The sequence below is a fragment of the Vigna radiata genome, chromosome 5, assembly GCF_000741045.1.
Source record: "Vigna radiata var. radiata cultivar VC1973A chromosome 5, Vradiata_ver6, whole genome shotgun sequence".
NCBI classification, from domain to species: domain Eukaryota; kingdom Viridiplantae; phylum Streptophyta; class Magnoliopsida; order Fabales; family Fabaceae; genus Vigna; species Vigna radiata.
Window position 1 is genome coordinate 28,373,370 of NC_028355.1, and position 24,870 is coordinate 28,398,239.

The 24,870-nt window shown below is 30.2% G+C and overlaps 1 protein-coding gene across 1 annotated transcript; it reads left to right on the plus strand.

The window, feature by feature from the left end:
• Window positions 1-20,802: 20,802 nt before the first annotated feature.
• On the plus strand, window positions 20,803-24,123 carry LOC106762777 (protein ASPARTIC PROTEASE IN GUARD CELL 1). Its single transcript, XM_014646840.2, has 2 exons — window positions 20,803-21,790; window positions 23,112-24,123. Exons 1-2 carry the CDS (start codon window positions 21,057-21,059, stop codon window positions 23,932-23,934), a joined length of 1,557 nt encoding a protein of 518 aa, XP_014502326.1. The 5' UTR covers window positions 20,803-21,056; the 3' UTR covers window positions 23,935-24,123.
• The last annotated feature ends 747 nt before the right edge of the window (window positions 24,124-24,870 follow it).

The following is a 24,870-nucleotide window of genomic DNA, read 5'->3' on the forward strand; positions in this document are numbered from 1 at the left end:
GAGGTGACAATTATGCATTTCAAACATTTTTTTTCATACTAAAGAGGCTCTTAATTGATTTTAAGATTTCATGTTTGACTTACTTTACTTTCTTCTAATTACTTGGCTGAGTTTGGCTTGTTGAGTTTGGGCTGCCGGATTTCCAACCTTTTGACTTGCCAATTTGCCAATTTGTCGACTTATTGGGCTCTTAGTTGAGCTTGCACATCATCTAATACTTGATTAGTAATATTTCCCTATCAACAATTTTCTCCTTTTATGATGATGGCCAATGCATTTTAAATTCATATACCTTTCTACCCCTTTAGACATTAGAAAAAACAGAGACTTAGACAAATAACATGATATGTAATGACGAATTTATGGTAAAATAAAGCTTACAATCATACTAACAAAATAGATTATAATAAGTTAATCATTTAGCAGATTAACAGATCAACATATATTAGAACAAATTATTAAAAATACAACAAATGTTCAGAGTTGTTCAATAGATCAAAGCATGTCAGAGTTAAACACAACAAATTATAAAAAACACAAAAATTATAGCAGGAAAGGAAAGTTACCCAAAGTGCTAAAGGAATCCTAAAATTTTAATGGAATCCTAAGACAGAGAATGGGAATAGTATCTAGTCTTCGTTAATGTTAGAGCGATACATCGAAATGGTTAGCATGAACAACAAATCAAGAGGAGGGTGAATTGGTATCTAATTGCAAATCGTGTCTTTAAATAATTTTCTCTTGTAATAAAATTCCTTAACGAGAAATTAAAATAAATAAGAGTGTAAGGAAGAAAGAAAATTGCATAGATGATTTTATAATGGTTCAGATCACAAGGATCATATGTCTAGTTGTTAATCTCAAATGAGAATTAAATATCCAGTATCACAAACTAACAAATTATTACAATCACAAAGAAGATAAACAGTTTAAGGTTAGAACATTTCTCTTGTTACCCCAAGAGATAAAACTTACTTCCCCTAAAAGCCACAAGAGATGAACACCTCCTCTGAATGCTTCACGAAGGATGACCAACTCCTTTGAATCTTCACAAAGGATGACAGGCTTTGACTCAGCAACAACAACAACACTCAATCACAACTCCCATGAAAGTTCTCGTTTTATGCCAACACCAAGTCCTCAAAGCCACAAGCACAAGGATTACACAAACCCTAGAACACACTTATCACAACACACAACACAACATATAAGATTTTCGAAATTAACTTATTTTGTATATTAGAATGAGAGTTCCAACTTAATGTATAGAGATCTCACTCAAGGATACTTCCAAAAATTAGTTGTCAGTTATTTAATGGTATTTGTTTTTGGAAAAATGTTAGAATTAGTTTTTTTCGAAAGGATAATTTTGTTGTGAGGAAGTAAGGAAGTTTAAGAAACTCCAAAAGGCTAGTTGGTCATTTTGTGCATTTTGCATTTTTGAAGAATAGATGCCACAATTCCTTGTGTAGGAAGGCATAAAGACATTGTGTATACTAAGTATTATTTATCAATGCAATTGATTTTATGATTTTTCTTCCTCCACTTCCATGATTTTTTTTTCTTTCACCAAGTAATATGCAAAATAACCAACATATTTTAAAATTTAAATGTTTTGAAATAAAAATTAAAAGAAAAAACAATGCAAGGAAGCTTGATTTTTTTTTTTTTTGTAATATAATGTAATGGTGCTTAATACAAAGAATGTGGATTTTAAAAAATGGTTCAAATTTTAATGTTGTAAACATATTTTTATGCTCTTACAAATATCAACATGTCTATTTTGTCATGCTCCATTAAACTCCATCGATGCTAAAGTAGTCGTTTATTTGAATCACTTTTAGGTTTTTTCGACTTGCACCCCATAATTTTTAATATGACCATTCTTGATAGCAACCTCCTTAGTTACATTGAATCAAAGCTAGAAGAGAAACTATGGTAATGGTGAAAAGGGTTTAATGGTGCAAAATTTGGTGGGTTATGGAGGAGAGGCTCACGGTCTTTGTGTTATGGATGGTGTTTGGATGGTGCTCTTAGAAGGGTTAGGCCAACTTTTAGAGGAAGGTGGCTAGAGAAAGTCACACGAAATGCTCTAGTCTTGACTTAAAAGACTAATAGAATGACACAATTTTTGTAGGATTTTATTACTAATCTCAAAGTGAGAATACTAGAGTGAAGACACCTCTATCTATAGGCTAAGGGTGTCTCCGATTTGTAGAAGCAAAACCCTAAAAACATTATCTTGACCTAACTTAGAGACAAAGGCAAAAATCTTCTCCAATAGGAGGAGGACATGTGGCCACTGCCTATGGAGAATCCCCTCCATTTCTAGAGTGACATGTGGCCACTAACTTTGATAAATCTTCTCCAATGTTAGATTGACACATGGTCACTCTCACATAAGCTTGGACAACCCAATCTCTTTGTCCACCAAGCTAGGTTAAAAACTTTGACTCCTTGGTCTAGTACATGAACGTCTACTTTTGATCAATAATTAGCCTTGGCATTTGTTAACCCAAGTAATCTAAAAGCCTTACATTATTTGGCCGAAAATACAAGATCCAAAATTATTCTACTTCATGATGACCCAAGAGGATAAGAACTTGACTTCACCTTGCTTTGATGACTCTTTTTGAATTTGTTTGATCATACTTCTTATAATTGGACCCTTGACTAAGGATTTACAGTCCATTCTACCTTTCATCATGGTGACTTTTAGACTTAATTGTTTCAAAATTCTTTTAGAACAAATTTTCTTAATATCCATAACAGGAGTTTTGGAATAAAATTTCCAAAATATATGATATAATTTCTGAAATGAAACTTTTCAAAACATATAAAATGTTTTTTGGAATAGGATTCGAGGAATAAAACTCTGAAAACAAGAACATAGGAGATACTTTCCAAAACAAATTGTTCACCAAACCCAAAGTTTTACTCTCTCTCTCTCTCTCCCTAGTCTTCTTTTTCTTCTAAAATATTACAATGGAAAATGAAGGTGTAGTGAAGAAGACACAGCATCAGCAATGGTTATAGTGGTGGCAGCAGCGTGGTGCTGTAATGGAAGGTATTTTAGTCCTTTTTGTTGTGAGTATAAGAGTGCAAATAGTAATCATGGAGTGCAGGAAGAAAAAACCCCACTATATTGATTGTGAACAAATTTCATTATTTGGGGTATTCTATACCAAACAGCTAAAAAATCGTTATTCACACCCCGCTTTAATTTCACCACTCCCATATTTCGAACTTTTTGAAATATCCAAATTAGTAGTGTTCCTTCCCGCATTCACCCTCTCCAAGAACTACTCTAATTTATTTAATTTTCTCTAAAATTCACTTGCTCTGTTTTATATTTTTGTTTTCACTTTTAACCTATCCTCAAAAAATAGTTTTCAAAATAATGTATTATAAGTAACTTGAAAAAATAGTTTTATTAATGTATTTGTATTTCAAGGAACTGATTTTCAAAATACAGTTAACAGCACCAGATCGCATTTCTCTAAAAATTCATTATAGAATTTAGCTTTCAAAAAAATATTGTCGAAAAAAATTGCAAAATTGGTTGGAAGAGTAAAGCATGAACCAATTATTAACAGCTAGATTCTTTATTCACAGGGTTCTCTTGAATAGTAAACTTTATATGATTGATATAGTTGCATATAGAAATATTCAAGGGAATAATGATAATTGAAAACTAATATAAAACTATGATAATTAATCAAGATAAAATTGTTTTGGATTGTTTTGATTCTTTTCCCAATTTGGAACCAAACCCAATTGAATCAAACAAAAAATAAAATATGTTAGTAAATTTTCATAGGAAACATATCACATTTTGAGTAAAATAGTATAATGATGAAATTGGATGGTTATAATAAGAACTTAGTTTCTCAATAATAACATGCTCTTTATTGATAAATAAAATATATACTTTTTAGATTGTTCACGTTATATTATGGTTTAATAGTCACTTTAGTTCCCACTTTGGTTGAAAAATCTCAATTTAGTCTCTCGTTATAAAAGTGTTTTACATTAGTCCTAACTTTTAAAATAGTGGGTTAGATTGGTCCCTTTCGTTAAATATAAGTTAACGAAATTAATGGATGATGATGTGACACAGACTTAAAGTTGATGTGTTAGTTGGTCCCTCATTAGCTTTAAGTTATGTCGCATCATCATCCATTAATTTCGTTAACTTATATTTAACAGAAGGGACCAATCTGACCCACTATTTTAAAAGTTAAGACTAATTTAAAACACATTTATAATGAGGGACTAAATTGAGATTTTTCAACCAAAGTGGGGACTAAATTGGCTATTAAACCTTATATTATATATGAAGAAGCTTAAGTTTTTAACTTGAAAATGTAAAGTAGAAAATTTTATAAATCAAGATTTTAAGATTTTAGATTGAAAGTATCTTAAAATTATTTTATTATTGGTTCAAATAAATATAATATAAGTGAATATTTGTGATGTGAGAAAGTGTATCATGTTTACATGATAAATCATTATTATATGAAGTGATTGTTCATTGTTGAAAATGTCATAAAAGGATTGATCAATCAATTTTAAAGAAAGATGAGAAAAAATAAAGAAAATATTGAAATTACATATATACGAATCTCCATTGCAATATTGTTATGATTAGAGATGACAAAAATATCTATATTCGTAAGTATCTATGTATAAAATTTGTAACTAATAGTTGATATTTGAAGGTTACGGGTATTTTAATACTCATTTATAATCTTTGTGGAAAGTATACTAAGATGAAGATTGTTTTTGAAAATTGAAATTTCCATTGTTCTAACTACTGTTATTATCCATGCATTATTGAACATGTTAACATAATTGCTCTGAATTGGCACATCAATTTATTACTTGGAAGAATTGTTCCTACACAAAAGGGTTTTGACCAATAATAACTTATGCATGTACCATGTGATAGAAATATTCTTCTTCCTTAAACAATAAACTAGATTAGTATTATATTTCCAAAATTTTATATCAACTAAAAATATCACCAAATTATAATAAAGTAATAGGTATAAATTTTACTTTACAAAACTGATTTTGAGATTGACTTAAATCTAAGACAATATAATAAATCTATTTTAGTAAGATTATTGAATGTGTTGCGTCATTAACTATGAAATTTTTCTTATTCTCACACTTAATATCTTCAACATAAAAGAGTATGTTAAAAATCTTCATTTACAAATATCATCAGATACTAATAGAATATTATGTATTTAATAATTGTTATTTAATATTTAGTAGTCAAACCAATAATAATTTATTTATATTTGATATAATTTGTGTTTAAATTATTTTTCCTTGGTTCACTTAAATACACTTTATGCTTATTTTAGATAATCAAGATAGGTAAAATATTCATTCCAAATGATAAAATAAATTTGTATGATGACCTTTAATAATTGATATTATTTTTCATCTCTAAGATTTTCATAAGTATTCTTGTTTGGAGAATTTAAGTCCAGTTTTACTTCAATAAACGTTTCTTAAACCATGCAACTTTGGTCATAATTGTGCTTTCTTCATGGGTCTTTCTTCGTGCACCCATCTTTTTTCTCCCTGCAGCTCCATAAAATGCAGTATCCCCATTTTAACCTTGATTAAAATATATTAAAAATCCGAAAGCTCTTCCATTTTTTATATAATTTTGTAAGAATGAAAGGGTAAGTTTAAAATTTAGGGGGTGCATGAAAAAAAATTAGGGCTGCGAGAAATGGCCTTTCTTCATTCATGGCCCATGGACTGCTTAAGTACACGAATAAACTAAAATTTCAATATGAAAATGCAACCACACACAGATGCAAATGAATGGATTAATTTAACCTTTAAAATATATATACAAACCTTTAAAATATATCACAACAATGCATTTAACCTAAAATCTAAATAAAATAAAAAATTACGAATCACTTTTACTTACATATTACCCACTTTTGTTTATTTTTAATCAATGTGAATTCTAATTTATATTTAACTCCAACACTTACTTTTTTTAATAAATGCAATAATAAAAAGGTTATGTTAAATATATCTTATTTGTATATTTTCAATAAAAAATAATTATATTTTTATATTTTATCCAATGTTTATTGACATGCATCAGAAAAAACTAAAAAAACATATAGATTTACTACCACTTTTAATCTTTATATTTATAGTAATTATACAATGTTTTCTCTTAATTTATTTTTAACTTAAAATGATCACAATTTTTTTATTTTTGTAAAAGGACTCAACGTGGTTATGATTGTGATATTGTTTTAATGATTATATTGAGAATGATTATAAGGAATATAGATTCTCCAATTATTTGAACCTGCAACGTGCAAACTACAGAGATCTATATCATGCACCTAGATTTCTCTCACCCTTTATAATCTTTCTTTTTCTTACTACAACAACTTTTGCTAATTCTTTAAATTATCATAAACATATTTTTATGCATAATTACAAATAACTTAAATACTAAATCCGTCAATCCAATGATTATTTAAATTGTATCATTAGTACTACTTTAATGCTCAATGATTCAATTGTGTGTGTTACAGATAGATAGATTATAGTCAGACTGGTATTAATAAAATAATAATAATAATAATTAAATACTCCTTTCTTTTAAAATAAATATAACTTTGGTTGACAAAATTTAAATTTAAATTGGATAATATTTTAAAATTTTTGTTCTTAATTACTTCAGCCTTTTTAAAAAAGAAATAGTTTTTTTTATTTTGAATTTGTCTCCGAATTAATTGGTGTCTCTGTTTGGAAAAAGAAGTACAACTTTATCGTAATAATAAGGTTTTCCTAATAGATTATCTCAAAAGGCGACCTATTTATTATTATTCTTAATTTATGCGAAAAATAAATTAAATTACAAAGTATGGTTTGAGATAATGATATTTTCTAATAAAAATTCATAAAAAATATTAAAAAACACATATTATGACTCCACAATAGAAAAGACTAAAAATAAAATAAGTTATTATTAATTACACTTGAATATAGGAAATCAAATATGATATAATACTTGGATCAAACCTTCATTATTTCTATTCGGAATAAAAAATAACAAATGTTTTAATGATATTTTAGTGAAGAAATTAATGTTATACTAAATATTTTTAATGATGGTAAGGATCTAAAAAGTAAAGAAATGGAAGTGGCATCTTCAAAACCCTAATTGCATAGAAGTTGACAGCGCCATGTTCCTTACTGCAACAAGTTTTTTGTTGTTTCAGAGTGCGTTGTGTGGTGAATTAGACGAAAGTTGTCTTCCACAAACTACTTTTTACCTTGTTGCATGAAAACACATATGATTGAACATCATCACTAAAACCTAATCAGACAATTCCATGGAAAATGGATGTCCCATATGTGTTTGGCAGTGACAGCTCAAGTTAGGTCCCACTGTTCCATTTTCTACTCAAGTATTTCACAAAAGTCAAGTAAACAACATGGTATAAGGTCGTTAGTGTAAAACTGTCAGATATTTTGTTGTTTTAGTTTATTTATTTTCTTCTTATGTATCAACATCATCATCAACTCTGAAAGTTTAATAATTTTGTCACTTTGAAGCTTAATAATTTTGTAACTTGTTTTTATCATACTTTGATGATTTCTTTTATCCAGAGATCTTCCTTCATAGTTACTTTTTAGTTTCAGCAGTCTCGGTCTTGGTAAGCAGAATATTTGCAAAAATACTCTACACTCAAATTACATGGTATCCGATTCCAGTACTAAATGTGTGGAATAATATCAGTGTACTTTACCTGTGGATTTTACTGCATTTATATTATATTCTAGATATTTTCCTGTAGATCCTACATGGGTCCAAGTTGCTCTCGTTAGAAAAATATAATAATTATAATTATAATAATAATAATAATAATAAATAATATATTAAAAGATAATATAAATTAGAAGACTAAAAACTTTTTTATATGAACTGTTTGTTTGGTTTTCACATTAAGGTTGATTTTCTTCAACCTTACATTGCCTTTCTCTTTTGTACCGAATGTATGATAACATTGGTTATCCTTGGTTGATTGTATGTGTATATCATTGTATTATATTCGTGCAAGACCTCTTTTGTTATTGGTCTTTTTCCTTTCCATGATGGTTTTGTACTTTTAATATGTTTAGTATTAAATATTTAGTTTTATTTTGTTTTAATATGGATATTTAATTTTATCTTAATAGGTGAATTTCAATATATATATATATTAATGTCTATTGGGTGTTGATTATTAAATGTAAAGTGTTGTTAATGAGTGTCCTAAGATACTAGTTAAGAATAATTAATAAACATTAAATTTTACATAAATACATAGTTAACTTAACAAAATTCCCTGTATTATAGAAATAAACAATATTTTAAGATCTCAAATTATTACCAGTATATTAAAAATTATAAAAAAATAGAGGATATTTTTGTCTTTATAAACTCTTGTTATATGAATTTATATCATTTTAATTATATCTTAACCAGTGCCCTCGTTAGCATTCTCCTAAATTGTATTGTTAGTTTTTATTAGTTATATAATTAATTTTTAATTTATTAAATGTTCATTGTCTTAATCAAATATGTCATGACTTGGATACAATGTGTGATCATCTATTCATCTTTGGTATAGTGAGGAATTATATAGGTTGGACTTGGCATGAAGAAGTATTACACAATTCTACAACGTCATGAGAAATAGATTATGCAGACAATTGTTGGTAACTTCACACAATTATCAGCAACTTTGAAATTATTCAGTTTAAAAACAAGGAATGGATGGACCAATAAAAGTTTCGTAGAATTGTTGAAGTTGTTGAAAAAGATGCTTCTAGAAAATAACATTTTACCTATCTGTAATTATAAGGCAAATAAAATTATATGTCCAATGAGTTTAAAGATACATCAATGCCCCAATAATTGTGAATTGAACAAAGACAATTTTCTTCACTGAAGGTGTGTTCAAAGTGACGTTTATCACTATTTGAAAAGAAAATCGAGGGAAATAGTATGATGAAGAAATAAATGGTCCACATGCTAAAGTGGTGAGGTACTTGCCTATAATACTTATGTTGAAATGATTGTTAGCATTAAAGAAGATGTGAATAATTTGAAATGGCACAATGATGGAAGAAAATGTGATAATATTCTTCGACACTTACTTTATTCTCCATAACGGAAAAAGATTGATGAAATTTTTCCAAAATTTGGTGTAGAGCCAATAAACTTAAGAATTGGACTTTGCTACAGATAATATGAATCCTTACAAGAACTTAAGTAGAAACCATAGTTCATTACCAATCTTGTTGATGATTTACAATCTATTTCCATTGTTGTGAACAAAGAGAAAAGATATGATGTTGTCTATGATGATATCGGGTCCTAAACAACTTGTATGACATTGATATGTACATAAAAATATTGATCGATGATTTGAAACTATTGTGGGAAGGTGTTGATGTATTCGATTCATATTGTCAAAAAACTTTCCATTTGTGTTCAATGTTATTTTTGCACCATAAATGATTTCCCAACTTATGGAAACTTTAGTGGTTACATGAAATTATATGGAAAACAGTAGAAGGGGGATGGATAGTATTTTTCAAATCTTTTCGAAAAGCAGCGTCTAATAGTTTGCAAAGACAATGTGCAAGTGTTTTAAGATGATTAGACGTTAGGTTTAATAATATGAGTGAATGGAAAACATTTTAAATAGAAAAAAAGTAAACCACAAAATTTTATACTGATTCACTCAACCTGAGCTATGTCTAATTCCCCCTTAAAAACTCTTAAGCGGTTTCACTAATCTTTTCAAAGATTACACAAGTTTTGCCTCTCTAGGATCTCACCGAGTATTCTCAGCACTCTTGATTACAATGAGTATTAGTACCTCTCTTGGTTTCCTAGTCAACACAATTAGACCAAGTTTAACCTCTTCAGGATCTAACCCTAGACATTTGTCTAGACGTTCAACTCAACTTGAGCTAAACAACGAAGTATTTAAGTTCTCTAAAAAATTTTAAACAAATCCAAAAATGGATTTTCTACAAGGTACAAATGAATAACTCTCAGCTACAGGGTATATGTTCAAATACAATACAATCTGTAACACTTGAAAGTGTTTCTCTCTTTACAAAGATTTTTCTCTCAAAAGATATTGAGTGTCAGACGATATAAGAACACTTTGAGCTTTTCTCTCTTTTTCGCGTTGCTATTCTTCTTTTGTTATCTTATGTTCTTTCATCAACGTCTTTTCTTCAAGCTTTCTTATATATACATACATACATACATACATACATACATACATATATATATATATATATATATATATATATATATATATATATATATATATTCTTGAAATATGAGCGTTAGAACAAGAAGTTGACTTTAGAGGAAGTATGAATTTAGTCTACTTTGTACTGAGCTTTTTCTCATAGTCTTAAGCAAAACTTGAGCTTGTACGATGTGACAGGGCAAATGACTTCAAGAAAAAATTCCCAAAATGTTCTTTTTTTCTCATAACGTCTTTTTTTTTGGATGTCGTGATTATGATCATATCTTTCTGCTTTATTGATCTGCAAGGATATCAAGAACTAGAATATACAAGCATAGATGTACTTTTTTGTACATGCATTAAATGTTTTGAACGTTGATAAACGTTAAGTAGTGTAGCGTGTTCAAGATATTTTATCATTTGTCATCTCATTGATAAATGAATCGTGTGGTAAGACAAATTTATATTCGTCAGATGGTATAAACATAAGATGCTTTCTCAAGCCTAAAGCGTTTAGCGGTCATTATCAAACAATATTTTCTATAGAAGGCTTTGCTTGATATAACATTGTACTTGAATGAAATATCTCTTTTATCCTTTGTGTTATTTTAGAGTTAGACTTCTGCTTTCATAAGAAGCTAACTTATTTTTATATCCTATTTGTATAGAAAACACGAGTTATATTAAATTGAAGCATGAATAAAAAACTATGTATACGAGACATAAAAAATTCTTTTCTTGGAGTCATCCTTACTGTAGATTGAAAAAAATTAATGGAATTCCTGAGGATGAAGTTGTTTCGAAATTCGACAATGTTGACGAAGGATGAAACTAGGTAAAAAAAACATTGACATTGTGTTTAAAAAGTATCAAAAGAAGAAGACCACTCAGAAAAACATTTGGAAGAAATTCTTTAATCTTTCATATTGGGGTAAACTTGATGTAACACATTGTATAGATGTGATGCATGTGAAAAAATATACATGTGATAGTGTCATCGGGATTTTAGTAAACGTAAAAAGAAAGACAAAAGATGAAGTAAAAGGATGACAATATTTGGCTGACATGGGCATTCATTCTAAGTTACAACACGTTTGACATGTCAGAAACATTTAATGAAGTGGGATTAGGAGGACTATTGTATTCATTTTTAAAGTTTTGAGAACCAAACCTATCAAATTTTGGGACACGGATGAATTCAAATTTCACGTCAAAATTTAAGAACTAAAAACATTTTTAACCCTAACAAAAATAAACATAATAATGTAATAATTTTGCCCTTAAAATAGGTTTAACAAAATGCTTTGGCTTTATTTGAGATGTTTTCAATGTTTCTTCCACTTATTAAACTCTTGTATTGGATATATGACACTTTAGCAACATCCTGAACTTTGTCGATCATTGCCCACATTTAGTTTAACTATAAAGAAACATTTTTTCAACTATTTTTATTGTTCTTATAAAGTCGAAGAGGTACCTTGCAAACACTCTAACTCCACAAACTTCTTCCGTCTTCACTTTCCAAAGTACTTATCCTCCTCCTTCTCAATACTCATCCTCCTAAGATGAATAAGTGTTTTTCCTACAAAAAACATTTCAACACTCAAGTCATTCTTAAATTTCAACAAAGAGCCAAAGTGTAATTGATGCAAATGTAAAAAATTTACCTCAATCATTGTGATATTTATAGTATAATTTAATACTCATGGACCCTTACCTAAATAGGTCTAAGTTTAGGCCTAGTAGCTCATTTACCTTAACTAAGTTTGTGCTTAACCATATTATTAAGTATCACAGAAGATGGTACACCATTAGTTTTGATAGATCGACATGTACTCAATCAAACCCCTTAGTGGTAATCAATAGAAACATTAATGCATACACTTAGGACGTGTAATATACTATATTGTCCTAGTACAAAACTAATATTGATAAGGTCAAAAGATATTAAGCTACAACTATAATAACCATTAAATAAAGTTATAATAACCACTAAATAAAGAGTATAATTTTTCATTATTTTTAAGTGTAGTTTGACACATATAGCTATTATCTATAGGAAAGAAAACCTAATTTATCAATGCACCGGTATAAAAAAAATCAACAAAATACGGAAAAGAACTACATGGATGATCAAGACAAACCTTTCTAATTGCAAAACATTTCAGCGTTACATGCTTGACAAAAGCACCACAAAAGTCCAAGAAAAACACTTAAAAAGAATGTTTGGCCCTTGATTTACTCCTCCCACGTTCTGTAATCTGCTCGTCAACTTTAATTAAATTAATTTAAAGAATAGCATAAACAGTGTTTCAGTGATTTTGTGGTAACCAGGAGTAGACTTCCTCTGCAGACATTTTAAACACCTGAAAATCAGCACTGATATAAATTACTATGAAAATTGTAATGCACGTTATTACAGTTATTAAAGTAAAAGGTTTTCGATTTTCTTTGGTTCCTCAGTACAACGCGCTTGCTATTTGTCAACCATTCATTTTCAGCCAACTGGCCGCATCAAAAAAGTCAAATCTCACACCTTTTATATACCTTCTGCTTCTACTGTTTTCTTGCAACTTAAACTTTTTTCTTTAATATATTCAATATTTGCCACCAAATAAAGTAATATATCATTCAATATTCACAGCTGTTTCAATTACTTACATGGAGGACCTTTTTTATTTATTTTTATTTGCAAGGTCACAATATCTTAAAGTTAGAAACCAAGTATCATCTGTAGTCACCGAGATTTTTGTTAGCTAAACGTTATTTTGTTGTTTGATAAATTTATCTAACTTTTTCCGGTTAAACACTGTTTTAATATTGTATGAATGGTTTCTAGATTTATATAGACTATGTTTACTTCAAAAGTGATGGAAGGGTCAACATGCAGGAAAGAGCATATCTATTGTTCGATTCCAACAACAGTTGAATAGAGTTAAGACATAATTAACTGTTATTGATGAGCGGTTAATGTGCAGTTAATATTTCAACGGCTATTGATGACAGGTTCAAAAGAGGTGTGACATGCATAATACATACATTCCGACTCTAAGTTAGAGTTTTTCTCCGAGGTCTTCAAATAATTCCATTAAGGAAAAGGTGTGTTTACCTTGAAATGAAATCCCACTTTATAGAGTTCATAAGAATCTCACAAACTAACTTATATTAATATCTGTCATCAATAGCCATTAGAATATCAACTGCGCATTAACCACTCATCAATAGCCATTAATTACGTCTTAATTTTGTTCAACTGCTGTTGGAACCGAACGACAGAGATACTCTTTCATGCATGTTGACCGTTCGATTCTTTAGAGTCGTACTCCTTCCTATTTGTCCCAATATTTATATTAATTATTTAATGTTTTTTCTTAAATTCTTTTAAACTTAATATAGTTCCAATATACTTATTATAAGGATTTAATGTGATTCATTTCATTAAATCAGTATTGTTAGGGGTAATGGTCTAACTTTTGCTAAGTTATTATTCTTTTTTTTTTCATTCTCCTTCTCGGTTTTATTTTCTTCTATAAATATGAAATGAAAACATTTAGGATTTAATTTTTTTTTCCTTAAAATTAATTTATTCACTAATCGCGAAAGGTAGTTTCTCTTGCAATATGTTTATTTTGTTATGAGAAAACAAAAAAGAAAAATTATAAACCAAGCAACAATGCACAACAAAATCTCCAAAGATCAAAACTTGAACAACTGAAGCACCCTCCAAGACAATTTAAAAGATACCCAGAAGACTAATTACAAAAAACAAAAGCTTAAAGCTCAGATTTTGCAAATGATCATTTGGGTTCACCCCTCTAACTTCACTAAACACAAAGAAAAAGAGAAAAACACTGAATTAAAAAGTAGATTAACAAAAAGGGGTGTGTGATTATAGAAAAATAGATGGAGAATTTCTTCTTCTTGGAGAGGGAAGAAAAATAAAGAAGAAACACATGGATGAAGAAGAAGGAAGAGGACTTAATAAGATGTTAAATCATTACTTTTTAAGGACAATGACTCTGATTTAATTAAATGAACCACATTAATTTCTTTTAATAAATATTGAAACCACATTTAATCTAAAAAAAATTGAATTGAACAATTAATACAAATACTTGATTCTTTTAAGATTTTTTACTTGTTGTAATTTAAAACTATTATTTGTAGTGATAGTTTTTATTTATTATTTTTAAATATTACTTAAAATTGCTCGTTCGTATGACCGTTCATTATAATTATTATATTACATAAATTATATTGAATAAAGATTATTTCTTTTGAGAACTACACATCTATAAAGGAAACTGTCATTGAAGAAAAAAAGAAAGAAAAAGTTGAGACACTAACTTCCTTTCAGGAACGATAAAATATGTTTTAACTAATCAAAGATGTTTAGATTTTAAGCAGTTTTAAAGAGAGAGAAACATTATGGAGAGTTTAAATAAAATAATATTACATAATATAACATAATATGTTTACATTTAAACTTAGTTTTATAAATAAAAACAATTATGTTGTAAACATTTTCCGTTCTAGGCGTTTTAAAATAAAACTAAGTTGCCATATGTAACAATGTAATTATTTTGCCCACCACATAATCCTTTGAATTAATATGATTTTACTATTAGATAATTATTTTTTAGTCCTTAAAAGAAATTGGAAACTAATCCTTAAAAAATACCATTTTGGTTGGTAATTAAGAAATTGCAAAATTTATCCCTCCGTACAAAACAATGTTGACTTAATTGTGTTCATTTATTGGTTGTTGTGTTAGTTTCTAAGACGAAAAACATAGAAATACTATAAATAGATAAATGAAGAAAAAATAAAATGAAAAATAAAATCAAATAATATTTTATGTCTAACTCTTCATAATAAATATAAATATTTTTCAAATAAAGTTATATTTAAGTAATTATAAAAAAAAAAATCAAGTATATACACATAAACATAATAAATATATAAACACAAAAGTTAGTTATATCTTAATATAATTAATTATTCTAAAATTGTTGGACATCCCACATATAAATATATAAACACAAATTTCATTTAGATCCATTTTGCAAATTTAAATTGAGTTTAACATCTAGTTTAATAAGAAATGCAATTGATAAAATATTTATTAATGTTAGATTATATAAATCCAAAATAGATCAATAATTAATCAATCATAAACTTTTTTTTTAATTAAACTAATTTTCAATTCTTTATAGCATTAAATGAAAGTGGATTGGCAATTGAAAACGATGTAGATTAATTGGTATATGATTTTTTGACTATAGAGCATCTTAGATTTTCTTTTTCATGATTTTCTCTTTTGGTGGGGAAGAGAAAAAAAAAATAATAATAATTATATGTGCTTGTATACGAGAATCATGACTTCTTTTATGTAATTTGTATCTAATTTTTATAGGTTACTTTTTATTAAGTTTCAATATTTTAATTTGATTCAGATTAAAATATTATTTATGATTTTTGCACAGTAAATATTTCATAACATATTTGAATCATAATTTAAATAATTAAGTCACTTTAATAAATTAACTAATAAAAAATAATATTGTGATAAGATGAAAAATACTTTAAAGAAATATGAGTGAATTTAGTAAATATAAGTTGAGTAGGATATGAGTAGAAACAAAAGATCAAATAAAATAGTAAAAATAAATCTTTTAGGTTATCTAATATACTAATAATATTTTAATAATTTAAAACAAAAATAAATATGAAAATGAGATTAATATATACATTTTTATTTTAATCTTCATATCAATTTAAAAAATTAATTATTATCAATATCACAAGACAAATTTATTTACCGTTTTTTTATAATATGATTTATTAAAAAAATTGTACATGTTTATTCTTAAGGAAATTTAATAAGTTATAAATGAATTAATTCTTTTCAACAATCTTTTAAATTCCTTTTGACTGGTTGATTTTAATTACACATGATTAATTTGCTTCTTTTCCCTGTATGTACTTAACGTTAAAAGTTTTCCAAACGCAGAAATAACTCTTCTCACCGTTCTCTTGAATTCTATTTTTTATTTTGTTACTTTTGTTGTCTCACTTAACTTAGAAATTGGTGATATATCACATGAAACTTTTGTAGCAATTTGTGATCATTAGTTAATAAATCAAATAAGTAATATACCTTTCCTTGCTAAATTTATTGATAGTTTTAGTTTAAATATATTTTTAGTTCGGATGTGAAATTATAATTTGTTTTAATTTTAAATTTTGATATACTTGATTTTTAAATTTAAAAAAATGAATACCGTTAAGTTAATTTAATAATGTTAATTTCTTTTTGTATTAAATAATTTGTTAATAAATTATATCAAAGTTTATGATAAGAATAAATTTTAATTTTATATATAAATTAAATGACTGAAAACATATTTAAATTTTAATTTTACTAATAATTAATAAATCTAACTAAAAGAAATTGTATACCGTACTTGTTCCATAATGTAAAAATTTAGATAATAAAAAATTAATTTGATAGGTGTATTAAAATAATGAGACTGAGTATTTTATTTTAAAATAATTTTATAATATAAATAAAATTTTCTAAATGTATTTCATTACTTTAAGAACACTCTATCTCTAAAATTGTTTCTCTTCATTTCCTCTCACTTCTTTCTACAAATTCTCACTCCTTGACGATCAGGAGGTACCTAGACGATCCCAGCGTCAAAGTCTACCTGTCTGTCCGATCAAATTGTTGATTTGAGCAAGTAAGTTTCATTCCCTTTTTCTTAGTTTTTCCTTAAATTTGTGATCATAAAGAATCTGTTTTTGCATGTGAGGAGAATTACTCTTTCTTGTTTCTTAGCTCAATTTAGGTTCTAAAGTGGGTTTTCCTCACCAATCAGTGATTTGTAAGTTTTTTAGGTTTTCCTTGCGGTATAAGCTATATGGTCGGGGTATTAGAGTTGTCCAGATTTCTAGAGATAAGGGAAGCTAGATAATTGTGTTTAATTGAATCATGTGGTGTAAGTTTGATGTTATGTGAATATTAACTGTTTGAATACAAATGTTGTTTGGTGTAAGTGATACTTAAACTAATGGGATAATATTGACGATTTGTGTGACGATGTATGTTGTATAATTGTTTAAAATTGTGTGTAAGTGTGTGAGATGTGGATTTTGGGTTGAGGAAGTGGTTCTTATTGATTGAATTGATGGAGGAAAAAAAGATAGTCTTGGTTGAGGGTTAATTGGTTTAAAAATTTAGGTTTTTGGTAGTGGAATGATGAGAAATGGTTCGTATGCTATTTTGCTGTAGTTGGTCTTGGTTAGGAGCCGTTTTGGGTTATGTATAAGTATAAAAAAAAATTGGATGAAATCTGTTCTAAGAGGGTATGATGTTGTATAGACATAGTTTACATTAGTTTATGACTTGTTTTGAGGAAAGGAAGTAGTGAAAACTTGAGTTTGGAGTTCTATGTGCAAATAGCCAGTTCGGATAGTCTTGGTAAGTCATTTGAGACTTGTTAGAGTCCCTAAGTTGCTTGAAATTGTGCCACAAGTGGTAGAATTCGATTTAGGTCTATAAGTTAAGTTTTTGTGAGTTTTTTCTTGAGATATTGTAGTTATTTGTTAGAAATGAGTTTAGGAAGGTTTAGACACACTTAATTGAGTATAATTGAGTGTATAACACAATCTAGGAGAGTTAGAAATTGGGAAAAATGTATCCTTTTGGTCAAGTTGGTGGATGTTGCAAATTCTGCAGTTTTTGTACTACAGAATTATGCAGACTCGCTGAGCGAAAGGAGTCGCTGAGCGAGAGGAGTCGCTGAGCGAGAGGAGTCGCTGAGCGAGAGGGTTGAGAGTCTGGACCACTGTGTGGACTTTCACCTAGCGAGTTAGGTCGCTCAGCGAGAGCTTGAGGTTTGGGAGCATTGTGAGTCTTATTTGCACAGCGAGCAGGGTCGCTAAGCGAGTGTTTGGGGAGTCTAGACCATTGTCTGGAAGATTCGCCTAACGAGTTAGGTCGTTGAGCGAGAGGTTGGGGTCTGGTAGCAGTGGGAGTTTTATTCGCTCAGCGAGCTGGGTCGCTAAGCAAGATAACTTTGGGGTCGCTCAGCGAGAGGGTTTGCTGAGCGACTGGTCCAAGTTTTGGTTACTCTTCCTTTCTATGTTCTTGATTGGTTTGAGACATGTATTGGTTTCATCGTGTATGATATATGATTGTGTATGAGATTATATGAATATCAAAGTTATGAGTTGTGATTCAAAGTAAAAGTATGTGATTCAAAGCATGGTTTCAAAGTGGTGAAAGTAAGTTCCAAAGTGAATCCTCTTGGTGAGGTTCAAGTATGTTTAGAATGAATGCATGAGCCTAGTCTTGGGGGTTATCTTAAAACTCCAATGGTCTTTCATTCTCACACAGAGAGGATTGATCCATGTCATGAGGAGTAGCAGGAGGTCTTAGTCTTGGAGGCTTCCAGTATGCTTCAAGGCCCGGAACAGACTAACCTTGTGAGTGTGATAGGGTGAAACCCATTGGCAATGACTTTGCAAAGCAGTAGAATCCACCACAAGTGCACAACCCGTCATAGCTCGACAATCATTCTAAGTCCGAACGGTCAATTCAATGTAGTGTCATGCATAAAGTATGTTGTGGTGGAATTGATTGTGTATGATTGTATGTAATATACTTTATGAGTATGTTCTTCGATCTTTTATTTAAACTAGCTTGCCATGTTGTTTACACTTGTGTTTTGTATGTCTTGGTGTTCTTTCCTTTACAATGATCATCCTATGGGTGTGAGTAGAGGGAGATGAGGTGTCTCTGGAGCAGACTTTGGATGGAGGCGATGCGACAACATATATTAGTTACGACAGTATTGTATATAGTTTTGTAGTAGATAGGTTGTGTATAAAGTTTTAAATTCTATATTATTTTGGATGACGGTAAAGTTAATACTTTATATTATAGTCTATAACTGTTCTATCTTATTAATTATGTGACGACTATGATATGATTAATCGTTATATATTGGGATATTACACATATTTTCAAATTTGAAAAAAATTATTTTTTATTTTTTCTTAAAAGATACTTACAAATACATTCATTCAAACAGAACTAGTAACTCTAGTTATTTTAGAAAACATAAGAAGAACAAAATCTACAATAATTGTTTATATTGTGACACAAACATCTTCAAAATAAAACTTTCTTTAATGTGATAGATAGAGTTACAAATGAAAAAAACAAAATTAGAACTACACATTGAAGTAGATTCACTATAATTGGTTCAATTAAATCCCATAGTTTTATTATTTATTTTTTATTATTATTAGATAAATTAGACCCATTTCAAACATAATAACTTATTGCCTCAGGCTATTGAATTTTAAAATGTTGAATTAAGATTTTCCAAGATCGCTCCACTTTTTATGTAAGGTTAATTACAATTGACAATCTAAAACTATTTTGAAATGCTCATTTTTTTCACTTGAATTTCCTCAACAAAATGATGCCTTTTTTAATACTCTAAAATAGGCAAATTAACCCCAACCCTCTCAAATTTTGTGGGCAAGACCAACAAACTAATAAAAACTGGCATCAGAAAAAGGGAAAACCAAAAACCTCTTAACTTAAAATAATATGAAGGGTGGTGGTGGTCGCAACTGAACCAGCTTCCAAAATAGTTAGCACTGCAAAAACTGTACACTAATTATGGAAGCCAACCAAGACAAAACCCCAAAAACAAATTACCAAAAAACGACGTGGATGTTGAAAGCATCAGAGAGAATGAGCCATCTACGATACAAAGAGAAAATATTCTTTTAACACAAATCTCTATGGCACGTTATTTTTCACTTTCTTATTATAAAAATTAATGTAAATAAGTATAGGTAAGTCAATCTACTATTATTGAATGAAAAACAAACTAATACCGTCACAAAACATTCATAATCATTATAATAATAATAATACTAATACTAATATAATATGATCAAATATAGAAAAAGTAATTTATGCCCATTACAGTGTTAACACATACAATCGTTGATATAAAATTACACAACTGTTTTTTTTTTTATTGATTCACAATTGTATCCGCTAATATTGTATAAATATTAAACTCTAAAAGAATTTGATTTTTGAAATATTCAAATATTTATTTTAGAAAGTGTGTTTTTTTTTTTAAATATTTAACTCAATAACTAATTTATAATTGTTATGATCAAGTCATATACTGAAGCACCAAATTATTGATTTAGCCTTATTATGAAGTTGGGTATTTTCATCCACAAACAAACATATCCTAGTGTCATATGTTACAGTTTAGCATGTATTATCTGTCACTGTTTAAAAAAACCAAAGTTTGAAAGAAAAAGGTTAGAACTTTGAAAAACCTGCCAAATGTAAAAATGATATATGTATTTATGTTGTTACGAAAACAAAGGTCCTACCTTGAAAATCCAGTGTCCTATATGATATATATGTTGGTTGCTGGTGTCCCCCACCTCCATCCATCCTAGTAAAATGGACCCATCTCCACCAAAACCAGCTCAATCTCATTCTCCCTCACATTTCTAGCCTCTTTATTCTCCCTCTCTCATTCATTCATTCATTCATTCCTTCTCAACCCCATTTTCATCAACCACCCATTCTTCAAACCCAAAAAAACACACACACATTGCTATTTTACCACAATCATCTTTATATCATTATCTTCATTATCATCATCAACACATCACATTACACAATTGATGGGGAGGATGATGCAATGGAACAAAACCAACAATTCCAACAACATGTTTAAGGTTTCGATTCTCCTCACCTTCAACCTCGCCCTTCTTCTCTTTTCTCTTCCCGCAACTGTGCACGGCGCCACACTCGAACTTGTGCACCGGAATCATGACCGCTTCACCGGCGGCAAGATGGATCGGGTAGAGGCCTTCAAAGGCTTCGTCCAGAGGGACAACCATCGACGCCTGCAGATCAACCAAAGGCTGGGGTATGACGACGACTACGACACGCGGAGGAGGGCTGCGGAAACGGACTCCGACTCGGACTCGCCCGAAGCGGAAATGCCGATGCTCACCGGCCGTGACCTCGGCATCGGAGAATACTTCGTGGAGGTTAAGGTGGGCACGCCGGGGCAGAAACTCTGGCTGGCCGCCGACACCGGCAGCGAGTTCACGTGGTTCAACTGCTACTCCCGGGAGAAGACCGATATCCCACACCAGAGTCGGAAGAAGAAGCGTCTGCGTCGCGCGAGAAGCCACCACCACCACAGAGGGTCGAAGAACCACACCAGAACGAAGAAGAAGTCCAGGAATAAGAACAAGAACGACCCCTGCATTGGTGTGTACTGTCCCGACAAGTCTCGAACATTTCATGCTGTGACATGTGCTTCCAGAAAGTGTAAGGTTGACCTCAGCGACCTTTTCTCCTTGACCTATTGCCCCAAACCAACTGATCCTTGCCTATACGATATCGGGTTCGTCAAATTCTTCCCCCTCTCGTTTCTTTTTCATCACCATGCAAAATCTCATTTTAACATTTTCTTATCAGATTTAGACTTTTATTATAACAATATGCATTGCTGTTTGATGAGTTTTCTTGTTGGGGAGACATTTTTTAACTTTCACTGCAAACCAGCAGTGCAATGATGTTATATGTTCCTGTAAGTTTTCTTCTTTCTTTGATTGGGTGGGAGTGAAAAAGTTGTTTTTCTTTTGTTCTGTTTCTTGATTTTGGAGTGTTGGTGGAAATCAATTAATGGGGTTGTTGTGGAAAGATGGGAGGAATGGGGCAACTGTTTTTTTTTTTACTCTCTTAATTTTTTCTCTTCTAGAAAAGAAAAAGGAGATGAGGACGATGAGGCTCTGTGTTATTTTCATTCTGGAAAGGAGTTGGTAATGAACAGGATAAGATGAAAGTGGCTTGTTTTTTAGGATGGTGGATTAGAGTTAGAATCATTGTAAAAAGAAACGTTTTATGTTTGACTGTGATTTGAATAAGATTGTTTTTTTTTTTTAAATATCTGTTGGAAGAAAAAAATTGAATTGGTGGGTTGAGAGAAATTAATAGCTGTCTTTTTTGGACCTGGATTTCGGTTTGTGTCTCTGTGCGAGTGAAATGGGTAATTAAAGCCGTTGGAAGGGTATGTCCTTTTGAAAGACTGGTTTCATTAGAAAATATTTGGAATGTTTCTCTTCTGAAAGAGATTCAAGTTTCATTTTTTTTTTTTTATTGTTATTATTAAGTATGGCATGATTCAAGGCAGAATTCCATCTTTATGATTTGTGAATTGAGCCTTGGTGGTTGTTTGGTTTAAGGTTCAAATGGTACTACTTGTTGTTTCAGAAGACAATTTTATGACTTTGGTTTTTGGTTTGGGGTATTTAAAGTTTTGACATATCATTATCCTATTAAGGAACAGTTATAAGAAGAGAACAACATTACTGGTCCAACAAAGCATTTAAAGTTGTGAAAGGAGTGAGTGTTCATTTATAACAAGCCTTCTGTTTATGGGCATGATAAGCAAAGATCTAAATGTGCTACACTTGTTTTCTTTCTTTAAGAAAGGAAAAATCTTGGGGGTTACTAATTAACAAAAAGGTACCCCTCATAAACAGACACAAGCACAAAAAGTGGCATGCACCTGTTGGTGAGCCAGCAACCATTGTTATAAATGAGAATTAATGTTAGTAGGTGAGAATCACATGACCCACATTTCTGTATCCAAGGCTTCACAGTCTCTGTCTGCTATCTGCATAGCTTTTGATTTTAGACATTTCTGATGTTATCATTGACAGGTATGCTGATGGATCATCTGCAAAGGGGTTCTTTGGCACTGACACTATCATACTAGGCACTTCAAATGGGAAGCAAGAAAAAGTAAATAATCTAACAGTTGGGTGCACAAAAGAAATGATGGATGGGATAAACTTCAACGAGGAAACTGGTGGCATATTGGGGCTGGGCTATTTGAAGGACTCATTCATTGATAAAGCCAGTAGCAAATTTGGTTCCCTATTCTCCTACTGTCTTGTTGACCATTTGAGCCACAGAGACGTGGCTAGTGTTCTAACTTTTGGAGGCCATCACAAAGCCAAATTGCTGGCTGAAATGCAAAAAACCGAACTCATTCTGTTTCCTCCATTCTATGGTGTGACTGTAGTTGGCATCTCACTTGGGAACCAAATGCTGAATATCACACCAGAGGTTTGGGATTTCAATGCTCAAGGAGGCACTATAGTTGACTCCGGCACAACCCTGACTGCACTACTCACCCCAGCCTATGACCCAATTTTTGCGGGTCTGACCAAGCCCCTAAGCTCAATGAAGAAGATAGCTGCAGAAGAATTTGGAGCTTTGGAATTTTGCTTTGAAAGTGATGGATTTGATGATAAAATAGTGCCAAGATTAGCATTCCACTTTGCAGGGGGAGCAAAGTTTGAGCCACCAGTGGAGAGCTACATCATTGATGTTGCACCCCAAGTTAAGTGCCTTGGAATTGTGCCAATAATGGGTGCAGCTGGTGTGAATGTCATTGGCAATATCATGCAGCAAGACCATCTCTGGGAATTTGACTTTGGAAAACACACAGTATCCTTTGCTCCTTCTGCCTGCTCCTAGTTCTATTGCTTTCTTCCAAAACATATATATATACATATCTCTCTCTCTCTCTCTATATATATATATATGCAACTACTAATCCCTTCCATCTGCACTTATCTGCCTTTGTCAATGTGATTATTTCCATCTCTTTCCCCATTGGCTCTTCCGAACAGAAACAACTCACATTAGGTGTTTGTCTTCTTCCAATTTGATTTTCATTCTTTTCATTTTCTATTTTTTTACCTTTTTGTAAAAAATATTACGTGTAAAGATGTATCATACATCTAATTCAACTTCTTATGATTAATCATACGTGGCTGGGCCACAGATTTCCCATTTAGATTCAAATTTCTTGCCTGCAATCATTTCTTCACATCCTAATCATAATATTATTTATTCCTATTCTCTTCTCCTTGCTTTCATAAATTACACAAGTGCTGTAAAACAATGAAATAATAATACACATTTATTCTTATACAATTTATCTTTAACATGAGATGAAATTTCCTAATTATTAAGGTTAATTATTCCACTGTGAGAGAAAAAGATTGCGGCTGCTAGAATGGTGAATTAGTTTTCTGATTTTGAAAGATAGAGAGATGTCACAATCAAATCAAATGCAAATTTATGGTTTCAATTAAACTAATAAAGATAGCCAGCGTCTCCATCATGTATTATATGTCCGTGACAAAGTCTATGTTTTTTTCTTTTTGTTGTGTTGTGTAATTTGAAATAATGTAAGTGCACCATTTTGATATATTGTTAATTATTAAATTTTTTTCAATATACTTTTTAAATATAATCATTACATTTTTCAATAATAAATGATAATTGATGATCAGCTAATGAGTTCATTATTCCGGAATGAAAGCAAAGTATATATCTGGATAGAAACATTTGATATTTATTGTCTATACAACATTGATGGGAGTCCTTGTCTCAAAATACCATGTC